Source organism: Strix uralensis, chromosome 11 (assembly GCF_047716275.1).
Source record: "Strix uralensis isolate ZFMK-TIS-50842 chromosome 11, bStrUra1, whole genome shotgun sequence".
NCBI classification, from domain to species: Eukaryota; Metazoa; Chordata; class Aves; order Strigiformes; family Strigidae; genus Strix; species Strix uralensis.
The window spans coordinates 4,606,466-4,620,559 of NC_133982.1; the positions used below are offsets into that span (position 1 = coordinate 4,606,466).

General features: G+C 61.6%; 1 protein-coding gene across 3 annotated transcripts; it reads right to left on the reverse strand.

Moving 5' to 3' along the window:
* Positions 1 to 260: 260 nt before the first annotated feature.
* On the reverse strand, positions 261 to 13,369 carry PTPN9 (protein tyrosine phosphatase non-receptor type 9). 3 transcript variants are annotated; one of them, XM_074880877.1, is made up of 14 exons: positions 10,929 to 12,325; positions 10,242 to 10,338; positions 8,302 to 8,445; positions 7,754 to 7,843; positions 7,514 to 7,638; positions 6,628 to 6,733; positions 5,904 to 6,014; positions 4,865 to 5,193; positions 4,375 to 4,468; positions 4,198 to 4,267; positions 3,618 to 3,696; positions 3,223 to 3,373; positions 2,908 to 3,115; positions 261 to 2,667 (listed from the first exon to the last, which is right to left on the reverse strand). In XM_074880877.1, exons 3-14 carry the CDS (start codon positions 8,353 to 8,355, stop codon positions 2,441 to 2,443), a joined length of 1,644 nt encoding a protein of 547 aa, XP_074736978.1. In that variant the 5' UTR covers positions 8,356 to 8,445; positions 10,242 to 10,338; positions 10,929 to 12,325; the 3' UTR covers positions 261 to 2,440. The 3 variants fall into 3 exon arrangements, with proteins under 3 accessions (XP_074736978.1, XP_074736976.1, XP_074736977.1); XM_074880875.1 differs by lacking the exons at positions 10,242 to 10,338; positions 10,929 to 12,325 and adding an exon at positions 12,948 to 13,369; XM_074880876.1 differs by lacking the exon at positions 10,929 to 12,325 and having other exon boundaries at positions 10,242 to 10,694.
* Positions 13,370 to 14,094: the final 725 nt, after the last annotated feature.

The window sequence follows — 14,094 nt, forward strand, 5'->3', positions numbered from 1 at the left end:
TGTCAAGCCCAGGGGAAGCCCAGCTGTGTTCCCCCCAGCCGTGCCCGTGTGTTTTTCTGCCCTACACGCCTGCTCAGAGCAGGTCCGGCAGCACAGAAGCACTGCCCTCACCCCCAAATCCCGCAGCAAAAGGCCTTTCCCCAACGCTGCCGCCATTCATCGTTTTACAGCATTTATTGCAGAATGCTCCCAAACGTGGGAAGACGGCAGACGCTCCCCAAACCACAGCTGTAGGTGCTGAGGAAATAACACCAGAGGCGCCCAGCAACTCCATTCCTTTAATCTCCGCTTCCATCCCTCGAGCGTTACAGGTAGCAGTGACAGGATCAGGTATGCCTTGTTCAGATCAGCAGCCACCCAGCCTTTCGCTGTTGACAGCGTCTGCGTTAGAGGCAAACCCTCCCAGCCCCCCCAAATCACTGTGCCTTGCAAGGTGCAGGTAGCAGCAGGCAGAGCCCCTGGCCAGCCCTGCCTGTCCCGCCTCCCCATCCAGGCACGGCGCTGCCCCTCCAGCCCTGACCGGGGGGCTCCTTGCAGACAGAGGTTTGGTTTCCCGGGCTGCTCATCAGGGTGGCCAACACACCCTGGGCACTTCCTAAATAACTATTCATAAAAATAGATAAAGGAGGGAGGTGACAGCTGGAGAAAGGGTCTATGCCACGAAGAAGAGACTCCGAAGCGCCCGGTGCTTAAAGCAGATTGATGCTCTGGGGCTCAGCCAGGCCCTGGGAAAAGAGGCAGGAGCTCAGAGTGGGGCAGCTTGTCCCCCTCAGGTCCAGCACGGGCACTTCGCTGCCTTCCCTCCTGCCGGCATCCTGTATTCTGCCCGCCCAGGGAAGCTGCCTGCAGCCTGGTTCCCTCTCATGGGGCCTCACCCAGGTCAGGAGTGGGCTGCCGGGCTCTGAAGGTGGCTGCCCTGACCCCCCCCCAGCCCTCTGCTCCCCGGCATGGCCCTGAATGCAGCCCTGTGCCCGCCCAGTGCTGGGGGGCCACGGCGGGTCCACGTGTCCCCAGGGATGAGGCCAACTCGCTTTTGAGGACCATGGGGTGTGCAAAGCCCTGAACTCCCTCCCTCTCCTGCCCCTGACCAACTGCACCGCGAGAGCTGAGAGGACTGGTCACTGGTAGTATATTTATATGTCGGTACAAATAAAAACAAAACAAAACCCAAAAAGTAACCACGAAAATGTTTCTCTGAACGAGAGCAAAATAGGAACATTTACAAATACTTCTGGCTCTGGCTTGGATCAAGTTAATGTTAAATACAAAAAAAAAACCAAAACAAAACCCAAAACAAAAAACCCCAACCCCCCAAGATTATAAAAAAATAAGAATATACACATTCAAAGAGCTTATTACAGTATAAAGTTACCGAGGCGCAGGCGCTGCCGGTCCCGGTGCCCCGGGCAGGCGCTGCTGCCCCGGAGGTCAGGTCAGCTCGTGGCCTCTCCAGCGTTTTGGCGTTTTTTGCTCAGCGCTTTTCCAGCCCGTGACTCACCGCAGGGCTGGGCCCGCGGATTCCCACTGCTGGCTTGGAAAAGCCGGGCAACCTGGAGAGCCGGTCGGTCCCCTCCGTGTCCCCATCCCCTCGTACCTAGTGACTCCGGCGGCTGCGCCCCAAGGGGCAGGGGACACTGGTGAGCTCCTCACCCCCCCGTCTGACCCACCCACCGGCCAAAATCCTCCAGATCCTCCTCCCAGGAGCAGAGCTGCCATCTCCCGGCAGGAGACGAGGATGGGGAAGATGAGACAAGGAAAAGGGGGGGGAGGATGCCGCTGAGCACCCCCAGAGCAGGAACCAGGTCCAGCGCTGCCTGCGAGAAGCGGGAGGGGCAGGAAAGGGAAAAAGGAGCCGGGGGTCGGGGGTGGGAAAACAAGACAGAGCCAGGACCAAACTCACCGCTCCGGGGATCACAGCAGTGAGACAGCAGGACAGCGGGGACCCGCGGCAGCTGCTCAAACGGGTGCTTGTATATATGTATCTATATAATAGCCAGGGGCGGGCACAGCGAGGATATATTATATACACACATACATACAGACACACACACTTAGTGGCAGGTAAGACTGAAGTAGGCGCCTCTTCCTAAACCCCAGGGCACGACTGGAAATACATTTCCTAGGGCTCCGCAGAGCCCCTCTCTAGATACATTTTAGATGGTCCCAACAAAAAAAATACTAATTAAAAAAAACCAAAAAACCACAACAAGAAGAAAAACCACCTCCCCAACCAACCAACCCCCTCGACAGAAATACCGCGGAGAGGAGCGAGAGCCTCTTCCCGCGCCGTCCTCCGCCGCCGGGCGAGCGGCAGCCACCGTTGGTGTGAATAAGGCACAGTTCGACAGCAGTGCTGAGAGCCGAGTCCCGGCGGGCACGGAGGCGGCTCCAGCAGCCCCGGCGGGACGGGAAGGGGGGTTCTGCGGGGAGGCGGCAGGTCTCAGTGTCCCGGCGAGCTCTTCTCCTGGCCGGCCCGGCTGTGGTTGGCGAGCAGCAGGCCCTCGCGCTGGGCGTGCTCGAGGACAGCGGTGTAACAGAAGTAATACTGCTCGGGGGTCTGGATGCTGAAGGCGCGCTGGGTCCGCATGCGCAGCACCGTCTGGGAGATGTTGAGCGTGCCCACGTCCTGCAGCTGCGACAGGCAGATGTCCAGCGCGCAGAAGGTACCTGGGGACAACGACAGGGATGGCGTCGGCCACCAAAGAGCCTTCAGAGAACCGGAGCGGGGCAGCCCTCAGCACCGCCGTAAAACCTCCCGCAGCGGCAGAAGCAGAGACTGCGATGGAGTCCGACGGCTGCGGGAAGCCCTGGGCACACGCACCCCAGAACCACCAGCTCGCACCCACGCCATGGTGGAAACGCCCCGGGGAGGCTGGACGTGCCCCACCGCCGGGGTTACCCCGTTACCTGTCCTGCCGATGCCAGCACTGCAGTGCACCACGATCGGGGGTCCCCCGGGGTGACCCTTGAAGCGAGGTCCCAGGGCGCTGACCGCCACCCTCTGCTGCTGCTTCACAGCCCCCAGAAAGTCGATGAGGGTGGCTGCTGAGGAGGGGACGCCGTAGTCTGGCCAGCTCAGGTACTGGAAATGGGACACCAGCCGCCGCTCCCTGGTCTGGGGGAAAACTGGGGGGTTAGACCCTCCCCTCTCCTCTGCCCCTGGCCACGGAGGACCTCCTGCACCCCCGTGCCGTCCCCCGCCAGGCGGCTGCAGCCACGCACCTCCGAGCTGTGGATCTCCAGGACGGTTTTCTTGTAATGGCTGAGGTTCTCCACGCCCAGGTTGGTGATGGTCAGGGCCCCGAAGCACACCTGGAAATCCTTCTCCAGGGGCCAGTACTGGCCGCACTTTCTCCTGCCTCCCTCCTCCAGCCTGGGAACAGAAAGACAAGCTGGTGATGTCCTCCTTGCCCTGACAGGGACATGTCCCACTCCACCCGACCGTGATCCCCTGAGGACCCCACATCCACCCCTGATGTGATGTCCCTGCCCTGCGGGGCTCTGGCTGGCACCACAGCTGCAGGGTCACTGCAGAGAGCAGAGCACCGCTCATCCAACAGCAAAAACGATCATTTTGCAGAGAAGAACGGGGCTGTGCCCCCACCATGAGCACTCACCTGGTTGTCATCACGATCACCAGGACGTTTTGCTCCCATACCATGCGCCAGAAGTCACCGTAGGTGTTTTCCAGAGGCCCTGCAGGGACAGCCCACACGTCAGACAAAAACCTGAGGGATCTGGGCAAACCCCTTCGCCCAGCTGCCCCTTCCCGTGGGGACTGACCCCGGCGTGGATCCACCAGCCCTGCCTGGAGCTGTCACCGACTGACCCCTGCCCCAGCACTGATTCCCCCTCTCTGCTGCTTCACCCCCGGGCAGATGGGGCAAAGCCAGGGCTGGGTTAGGGGCAGGAGGAGGAGGCTGTCACTGCCGCTGCTAGTGGGAGTCTGCTCAGCCCACGACTCGTTTTGTGAGCTGAGGGAGGATGAACCCACTCACTCTCTCCCAGGAGAAACTCTATTCCCTTCTGGCTGGGGACGGGAGGGGAGTAAATACACCCAGAGAGGAGGGGGACTTGCTTGGCAGCACCCTGCTCCTGGGATGGCCCCCACCGTGGCCGCTGCCTAAGGCTGGATAGGGAAGTGAAGCCCACACACACATCAGGAGCAAAATAACCCCTCGGTGGCTTGGGCCATACCCTGCGTCCCGATGTAAGCGTTCCTCTGCTTGTAGCCGTCCATGAAGCTCGCGTTGATGTAATCGGTCAGCTGGGGAGAGAAAAGCAGGCACAGCGTGAGCCCTCCAGAGCCCTGTGTCCAGGACGGCTGTGTCAGCTTCACACAGGAGCCCGAGTTTCCATCCCGGGCTGGCTCACCTCTGGGCGGCTGTACGGTTTCGCCAGCTTGACGCGGGTTTGGTCCAGGCAGGGCACGTCCCCGTACCGGTTCTTCTCCTGGTTGTAGGGTGCCCTGGGAGGCAGGGAAGAGGGAAGCAGGGATGTTTTCCAGGCAGGGAAGGAAAAGGCACCATCCCTCCCTCTGCGCAAGCCTCCAGCGCCTGTAGCCTGGGCTCTGCTGCCATCACCTGGCCAAAGCCTCGGGAAGCGGAGTCCCGGCCAGGTCCTGGTCCCCGCTGTCCCCTGCGCGGCTCCCTCCGACCCCCGGCGGTTGTGGGAGCCGTAGAGGGGGCTCACAGCATCACTAGGCCGGGGGTCTCCATCGCCAACCCAAAGCACCGCACCCCAAAGAGGCAGATGGGCCACCGCTGAGCAGCAGAAGCACGGGGAGGGGGGAAACCAGCTTTTTTGGAGCAAGGGAGGGGGCCCCCACGCTGGCCCACACCTGGCTCCTTCCCCCCCAACTCACAAAGAGCAGGCAAAGGTGCCAGTCGGGCTCCTGCGCCGAATATCTTCGTACTCTTCATAGATGCCTCGTTTCTGCTTGTGGCTGACATGATCCAGCAGTTCCTGGAGGGTGACGGACTTGGGCCCGGGGACATGGACGGAGCCGTTATCTTTGGGGGCCACCAGCGGCACCAGGATGAGCTCATCCAGGGGGTCGGGGTGCCCGTTCTGCTGGGGCAGGAACCGGCAGTTCCAGCTCAGAGGGTCCAGTTTGAGGGACCCCCCGAGGTACTCGGGGAGGCATTCCCGGGGCAGGTGCTCCTTCAGCTCCGACATCTTCACCATCTGCACCTGCAGGAGGAAGAAGAGGGGCAGGGGTGACTCCAAGAAGGATGGAGAGGCTTCGCTGGGGACAGGGACAATGGTCTGGCGCAGTTCCGATGGAGCCCGGAGATTTCCCCATACAACATTGGGGTCTTCCCCCTTCCTCACCCGCCCCGGGAGGGCACCCAAGGGGAACGCCAGTGGAGGGGCAGGGGCTGGCTCTCAGGGTACGAGTCCACATCGACACCCAACTCCAAATTTGCAAGGGGCTCCAAACTCCTACCAAAAGCAGAGGGGTAAAGTCCAGCCCAGGGAGGCACTGGGCTGGAAAAGGGCCCTACCAGCAGCACTGCTGATGCTGAGGATACTTGTTTACGTATTTTTGACTTTGTCAGATAGGGCCTGAGTGCATTTCTCCTGCGTGCTCAGCAGATGTTTCCTTTCCCTTTAATCATTTACCATTCCCTCCACTTGCTGCTGCTGGCAGCCTCACCACAGAGGAAGAAATCGAAGGCGATTTCAAAAGAGGTTCAAGATATTTGCTGAAAATACTGAAACAGGTTGAGCCCTACGAAATAGGCTGAGAAAGCCTCTATTTCCCATGGATTTGGGCTCAGCAGCTTCCAGCGGACGGGGCTGAGGGGCACAAGCTGCTTAGACCATCCTGTCCCAAAGGGAAAACCGCCTCAGCCCTCCCCACCGAGGGTCCCATGTCGGGGTAGGGGGGCTGCGCTCACCCGCTCCCGCAGCTTCTCCTTCAGCAGCAGGCTGATGATGGAGTAGGGCACGCGAAACCACATGGGCGCTCCCACGATGAAAACCTTCTTAAGCCGAGCCGGGAAGGCACCCTGTGGGCAGGAGGGGTCAGATCCACGTCACCGGGGAGGAACCAGCCCCTCTCCGTGCTCTGCCGGGAGGGACAACACGCGTCCCAGCAGAGGTGACGACCAGCAAAGGGACCCTGAGGTGGCAACGCCACGCTTATTTTTATGCTCTGATATGGAAACAAATTATTTCCTTTGAATTAGGTAGGCAGAGGGTTTGGCTCCATGGGGGAGAGGTGAAGCCTGGGAGCCAGGATTTGTGAGAACACACCCCGGACAATATTTACTGTTATTTCTTTTTTCCGGAGAAGGGAGGAGGCACGAAATGCCAGCATGATTAAAGAATAATTTGCATCTGTTTTCCCAAAAGCGCTGCCAGCAGCTGCGAGAGGAATCCGGCATGGGGACAGCTGATCCCCTCCCACCCACGGGACACCGCAGCCCCGGCCGGGTCCCGCCTGGCAGGCTCCCAACGCCCTCCCGAGGTCCTGTGGGGCGGGAGCTGGTGCTCCTCAGCCGAGACGTGGTCAGCATGGTCTGGTGGGAAAACGTACGCCAAAACCACAGGACCTCACACACTCGATGAGCGAGTGGCCTGCGCACCGTTCCCGGACATGGGGTCACCCCCGGCCGTTACCTTCAGCAGGTTGAGGATCTTCTTGCTGAGGTCCAGCTCAAAGTTGGTGTACTGTGAGCCTGCCATGTCATAGATGAACACCAGCCCGTTCCTCTGGGTTTCGAAGCTGAGAGAGGGGAAAAAGCAACATCAACCTCACAACATCCAACTGCTTGGCTCCTGCATGAGCAGACCTGCCCCATGCTAACCTCATCTTCAGCTTGTTGACCCCAAAAAATCCCCCAGAAGGACCCACTGACCCAAAGCTCGCTTCCACATTTCCCAGCTGCTTCACCACCTCTTCCTACAACCCTTATTTAAGCCTGGCTCATGTCTTAAGCCTGTCTCAGCTGCATCGCCCGTGACGGGTAAGTTCAAAAACAGAACAGCCCAGCAGGAATAAATGGGACATCCCGGCTTTATATTTTTGGCAGGGCTCGCATTACGACTCGCCAGTGCGGGAGCTGCCTCCTCCCTGGCCGAGGCCTGCAGGAATCAGGGGCTTTGCTGAACTGAAACCTGGACACAGGCAGGGAAAGGCTGTGAAGAACCTGGCTCAGGGCTTGGGGAATTCTGTTCCGCTGCTGAACACCTCCATGGGGATGACTGGCTTGAGGTCAAACCAGGGGAAGACAGGGAATTTGAAGCCACAGGGAGCTGTGACCTCTTCTCTCCCCTAATTAGAGATGGGACTCCCAGAGGCACGCAGACAGACTCGGCCACAAATTCACCTTCAGGAATTCACGTTCCCGTTTGAGACAGGCACATCTTTTCCCTGCAAAGCCTTTTGGAAGGGTTTCATCAAAACCTCAGTGAGCAGCAGCATCTCCCCTCACCCTTGGGAGGGAAAGGGCTCCCCAGGGCCGCGCCGCGGTAAGACTCCGTAGCTCGGCGGAGGCAGGCTCACCTCTCCACCGCTCGGTCCAGCAGGTAGAAGAGCGCCTGGAGCACCACGTGCTGCACACTCTTGCTGGGGTGGTGCAGCTTGGCCGTGAAGAGGGCGATGGAGGCTCCTGAGGGGTCCCGCACGCTCTGGCAAGGAAACACCATCAGGCTCCTGTGACACCCGAGGGCGCCTGCACGGAGCAGAGCTGGGACGAGCTGCCCGGCTGGGGTAACTCGGGGAGCGGGGGATGCCCCCACCTACCAGAATGGTGAACTTGCCGCTGAGCAGCTCCGAGCGCAGCGGCTCCTCGTGTGGCTTCAGCTTCACGATGCCTTCCTTCAGCCGTGTCTCCTGCGGGCAGGGAGCTGGCGTGACGGCCGGCACGGGCACCCCAGCCCTCCCCACACCCTCACCTCCCCGTGGGGCACCCAGCCCTCCGAGGGAAACTTCTGCTCCATGGCCCTATTTTCCAGCAGAGGATAGCAGCTGGCTGCAGCACCACAGTCCCCAGTGCAGGGAGAAGCAACTTTACAAAACCAGGATGGGAAAAGTGTATATGCATATATATTCTTTATATATGGTGAGATGCTCTGCGGGCAGGAGGGCACCCTGCGAGCACACACACTGCTCTCAGTGGAGGGGAAGGGACCCAGGTCGGCGAGATCTCCATGGCGACTCGCCTTGGCTGAAAAAGGATTTTCCAGCCAGATAAAACTCATAAGGGAGTGAGAAAAAGAAAAAAAACAGCAGGGGGAGGGTCGTCCTTGGGACTAGAGATCTCTCACAGAGACCCAGCCTCGCTCGCTTACCCGGTAGGAGTGAAAGAGCTCGATGGCCCGCAGGACGTCGAACTTGCGGGCCATGAGGAACTTGACAGCCACATTCCAGGAGAGCGGGGACACATTGTACTGGCCTGTCCACTTGTTGATCTCCTCCAGGAACTGCTTGGTTGCCTGTGGGAGAGAGGAGGGGTGTGCAGTGAGATGGGGTAGGAGGAAAAGGAGTGCCCGAGGAACATCCCTGGTTGCAGTGGGAGTTACACGGCCCATGGTGCAGAGGCAGGGGCTGAGCATGGCTCAGCAAACCCAGCAGCTCCTCGGGGTGAAGCGGGGAGCTCTGTGGCAGGTGCTGGCAAAGGGGGTGAAGGCAAGGGGCATGGAGACGGAGGCAACGCCAGTGTCGGGAAAGCAGCAAGTGCGGGGAGTGCTGGCATTGGAAAAAACGGCCTCGGGGCTGGGAGACACTTGTGGAAAGGAGAGAGGGAGCACAAGGAGGATTTCACGGCAGTAAACTCCTGGTCAGACACAGCAGCCCCGGCGCAGCAGGAACCCATCAGCTGGCTGCAGCTCCACCGTGGAGCAGCGAACCCGACCGTGTGAACACAGGTAACGAGCAAGATCGGCATCGAGGGCTGACGCTTCAATGTGCTACAGGATATGGACCGGCTCACCCAGTAAGGCCAGTTTCACACAGCCACAGAAGACCAGATGAGAGTGGTTCGGTCCAGGAGGGTCCCAGGATGCTCCCACTGCTCCCCAGAGCCCATGGTCCCGAAACACACCAGGGCCATCCTGAATGAACACGCTCCCCTCCCAAAGCACCGGCACTGTGCGCACCCGAAACCACAAGAAACCGAGAAAGAAACTTCTCTGACTATATCACTGACAGAACAGAGTCGCAAACCTCAACCTGCAACCTCCCAGCAGGCTTAAAGACCTGAAGGCGAGCAAAAAAAACCCCAAAATGTGTTTTTACAGCTGTGTTTGCAAGGTGGGCTTGGGATTCCTGAACGCCCGTGCTAATGGAAGCAGCTTTGCTTTCTGCTGCGTATTGACCCCGGTCCCATACAGGAGCCCCGAGGGAGACGGGGCAGCATGGCCCAGCCTTCCACCACATACTGCTCAAAGGATGTGGACAGGATGGAGGGAGCCCCTGAAATGCTTCACTCCCACCCAGGCACACCCCAAAACAGAGGAGTTTCCATCTTCACAAGAGTGGAGGATGGCGATGACAGTGCAAGGAGGAGGAGGAGGAGGAGGGACAGCGAGCACTGAAGGCTGGCTCCTGGAGCAGGGAGCACGGGCAGGCGGCGGTGTTGGATGTCAGGCGGCGGCACAGAGTTACTGGGAGCTATTCAGCCAGAAAAGCTCGTCGGCGTTAATGACTTCCGATGGGAGGAAGCGAAGGGCCGGGGTTTATCGGTGGCATGAGGCTCAGCAGGGCCAATGAGACCCTCTCATGGGATGAGCCGAAGGAGCCCGGCTCCTCTGAGGGGTCTCTCCACAGCCTGCCTGGCATCGCAGCAGGCATTTTTGGAAGGGATATGAGCTCGCCCGGCTGCTGGAAGCCGCTAAGGGCCAGCCCAGACCCCCAGCACATCGCAGCCAGATGCTCCCTAACTCAGTATCGGACTCTGGCAGAGCGGCTGGGTGAGCACCAACCAGGAGGGAACTCACAGAATTGGGCTGGATCTGCCTCTGACAGCGCCAGGAGGAATCTGAACAAGCCCTCGCAAAAATCCCCTTTAGGCACCACGAGCCCTCCCGGCACAGCAGCGTGCCGTGGTCAACTGGCTGTGCCCCCCCCCATCTCTGCAATTGCTGGGGGCAAGGGACTGGGCAGGGGCAGAGTGGGCAAAGGGGGAGCAAAGGAGACAGGGCATTATACACCCCCCCCCCCCCCCCCCCGCCTCGCATTCCCACCTCCCAGCCAGCAGCCGGCAGGAGCTTTTCCTGGGAGCTGTACTTACAGGATGCCTTCATCCCCAAGGCTTCATCTCCAACAGCCTCCACTTTGCCAAAACAAAAGGAACTCTTTCGTGGCCCAAATTTCTAATGATTTCTCCTCTGTTGAAGAGGGATGGGAAAATAAACGGGGCAATACAGAAACCATCTTCAGCTTTAACACAACACACGCATCCACGTGTATGTATATAGAAATCCATCCTATCCATAAGCCAAGATGAGGAACCTCACCGCCCGTATCCCCGCTTCCCCAGGGAGCCCCTTGGGGCCCCCAGTTGCCCAAAAGCCAGGGCTGGGCCTGAGATGCCAACCCAAAATAACAGCAGAGATGCTCCTTCCCCAGCATGTGCAGGAGGGCCTGGGGATGGGGGTGAGCGCCAGGCACGCTCCCACTGCCCTTGGGACCAAAGAGACACTGAAGCCTGAGATGGGGACAGTGCCCTGAGGTGATGGGAAGGATGCCCCGAGGGGAACGGTGAGAAGATGCAATGTGTGACTCAGGTCTCCTTCCTCAACATTTAACCCATCACGCTTCACGCAATCCCATTTCCAGCACCCATCACGAGGGACGCTGGCTTTTTTTGCAAGGGGCAAGACCCACAAGAACAAGTGCTGGCTTTGCAGGGCGGCTCAGCCGTGACTTCCAGCTTTCCCTCGCTTTCTGCGGGAGCAAAACGGAATCCAAAACTTACCAGTGCTGATATTCAACAGCAGGCGAGCCAGGAGTTACTGAGCTGAGCATCAATACCGGCCATAGCTCTGCCCCCCTTGCACGCTCCACCGCGTCTCATCATCGTTTCTGGCCCTGATCCCATATGGATTTATACAGGTGTGGAGCCGAGCGCAGCAGGGATCACTCCACGGGCTGGAAACGAAGCCCGTGACCCAGAGCTGCAGCAAGAAGGCCCGTTTCTGTGAGCAACGGCAGCGCTGTGAGTGAAATCGTCCGCGGCCAGGCGTTTTGAACAATGCTGGTCTTTGGAGCGCTGGCGTCATCGAAGTCCCCGCTTCGCTGCGCCAGGGCAGGGTGGTGACAAAGCCACTGCCGCAGGAACACGGAGGACAAGCCCTCCTCCTCCGGGCTGCGCTGGCAGCAAACCCACCCGCCTTCTTCAGCCTGGGTGGGGGGGAAATAAGTCCTGTGAAAACTGCAGCTGGGCTGAAAACCCCCGAGGAAAATCAGTTTGGCTCCTCTGGTCCCTCCGGGATGGGCTGGGGAGGGAGCTGCAGACATCCTACAGAGCGGAGCGGGAGATGTCCCAAGGCTGGCAGGGAGAGGAGAGGGGAGAATTCCCCGCTGGCTTGACGGCGGATCGAGCGGAAGAAATCCTATGGTCCCGAGGGGGACGAAAGGGTGGCAGGAAGGGGATGTCCCAGCCCCAACCAGCACTTACCCATGAAAAAGAGACAGAAACTTCCACGATTTTCATCAAGGACAGCACCAAGGGCAGCCTTCCCCCGCCCCACTCTGATGATCCAAACCTGGAGCCATTATTGCAAATATCCCTTCATCTTCCCCATCCGACATCCCCGCACAAACCAAACATCTCCAATCCCTCTCCCGGGACGCTGGCTGGGCGAGCCCAGCCTCGTCTCTTGCTGCAAACCAAGCCTCCCCGCCAGAGCAGGGTCAACTAAAACCCCAGCTGCTGGAAGCTTTGCCCCCTCCGCAGCACAGGGGTAAGACAAATCACAAGGCACCTGTGGGGGCCCGGGGCACAAACGCCCCTTGCTCCTGGAGCCCTCCTGACCCTGGAGATAGCAGTCCTGCTCCCGGGGTGTGCTGGAGGAGAAAGCCTGGGAGCGCTGTGTTTCCCGAGCGCCAGCGCGGGCTGCGCGATGGACTCAGCTCCGGGCGAGCACTCCCTGCGGGGGCACGGGCCTTCTGGGAACCCCAGGGCTCCCAACCACCCCTCCTCAACCTCCCTGGAGAAACGAGAGATGTTTTAAAAAACAGAAAACCAACCAACCAACCAACCAGAACACTGACCCTCCGGTCGCTTTCGCCTCCACGCTGTAGCCCCCGAGACCAGCGAGGTGGCCGATGTCACGCCGTGCCCTGGGCCAGTCCCGGCTCCCGGGCTCCGCGTCCCGGGGGTCGGAGGAGGGTGGGGACGGACACCCCGGCGGCCGCGGCTCGGGGTGCGGCTGCAGAGGCGGGTGGGCACCCCCGGGGTGGGGGGTGGAGGAGGGGAGAGCCAGAGGCTGCTCATCGGCCCCGCTCCCCGAGCCCGGCAACATCCTCCCGCGGTGACGCAAGGGCCGGCGGAGGAAGCCGGGACGTCACGGGAGGCCCGGGGCGTGGGAAGCGCGTGCACACGCATCCCCACGGCAGCCTGCCCACGGGGGGAGGCCTGCGAGGACAGGGGGGGGGGGGACGGGGGGGACGGGACACACGCCGCTTTGGGGGTGCGTGACCCCCAACCCCACGCTGCAGCACCCCGGCGCGCCCAGGGCACAGGCCCCGCCAAGGCCTTTGGGGTGCGCGCTGGGCGGGGAACAGGGGGCTGCGGGGATGGGGGGGGGCTGCACAGATTGGGGGGGGCAAGGGGGTTGCAGATGGGGCTTTCCTTGCGGAGAAGCGCCCCACTGGGGAAAAAACAGCGCTGCAGATGGGGGTAGCCAAAAATAAAAAACGGGGGGGGGGGGGGGGCAGCGCACGGGGTCCGGTCCTGCCCGGCCCGGGGAAGGGGAGCCCGGCGGGGACCTACCTGCTCCTCCTCGGCGCTGAGCTCCGCGGCCATGCTGCGCGGCCCCGCTGCCCGCGGGGGGCCGGGCCGGGCCGAGCCGAGCCGGGCTAGGCGTTGGGCGCCCCGCCGGAGCCCATCCCCGGGGGCCGGCGGCGCTGCGGGCACCGGCCCCTCCCGGCCGCCGCAGGCTCTCGGCGAGGGCGGTTCCGCCCCGGGGTCCCCGCCGAAAGTGCCGAAAAATTTAAAATAAATTAAAAAAAAAAAAAACCCAAACCACAGAACCCAAATTTGAAATCTCTCCGGCAGCCCCCCGGGAAGTTTCGCTCGCCCCGGGGAAGCGCCGCTCGGTTGGGCTGGGCCGGGCTGAGCTCCCCGCCCCGCTCCGCTCCGCTCTGCCCCGGCGGGGGCGGCGGCAGGAAGCGCCCGCAGCCCCCTCCCCTCCCCGCGGCTCGGCCGGCCCCGGCGGGCAGGCGGCCAGGGGAAGGCGGGGGACAGGAAGCCCTCCCCGGCGGGGGGGCGGGGGGCGCCGCCGCCTCCCGGGCCGGCAGCAGCGAGGGCAGCGGCCCCGGCAGCCGCCGGGATGGGGATGGAGGAGCCGGCGCAGCCCCGCCGCTCCCCGCCCCGCCCCGGGCCGGCTCGGCTCTGCCGGCAAAGCGCCGCGTCCCCCGGTCCCCCCCCCCCAGCAGCTTCGGTTACCGCCTCGGCAGGCGGTAGCACCGCTGCCGCCGCTAAAATGGTGGCAGGCGGCCCTGCCTGACACCCACCGGCGCTGCCTGCACAGGAGAGACGGGCAGGGCGGGGGCAGCGCTGGACGAGGGCGCCTGCAGCCCCCCAGGGCTCTGCCTCCCAGCTGGGGGCACCTCCGCAGCCGCGCTCGCCAGGGGCCTTCGAGGAAACCTCAAGGCTGTGCTGTGCATTTGTGCGAGCCCACCGCCAACGCGAGCTCCCCGGGGCCCAAAATCAGTCTTTTTTTTTTTTTTTTTCTTTATTCTCGCTGTGTGCTGTACCCCCAAACCATGCGGGGAGTGACCCCAGGGCAGGACACGGGCTCCCCACTGCGGCGCGCAGCCTCGCCTCTCCCGCCGGCCCTTCCCGGCAGCAGCACCCTCCCTTGCCGGGACTTCAGCCTCTGCCTCGCAGCTTTCCCCCACGGGCAGGCGTGTGCCTT

Coding starts and splice junctions, on each gene's coding strand:
- PTPN9 (XM_074880875.1), bottom strand. CDS start 12,980: ATGGCCGCGGAGCTCAGCGCCGAGGAGGAGCAG. Junction 8,446..12,947: donor TCAGCGCCGAGGAGGAGCAG/GTAGGTCCCCGC, acceptor TCTCTCCCACAG/GCAACCAAGCAGTTCCTGGA. Junction 4,469..4,864: donor GGCACCTTTGCCTGCTCTTT/GTGAGTTGGGGG, acceptor CCTGCCTCCCAG/GGCACCCTACAACCAGGAGA.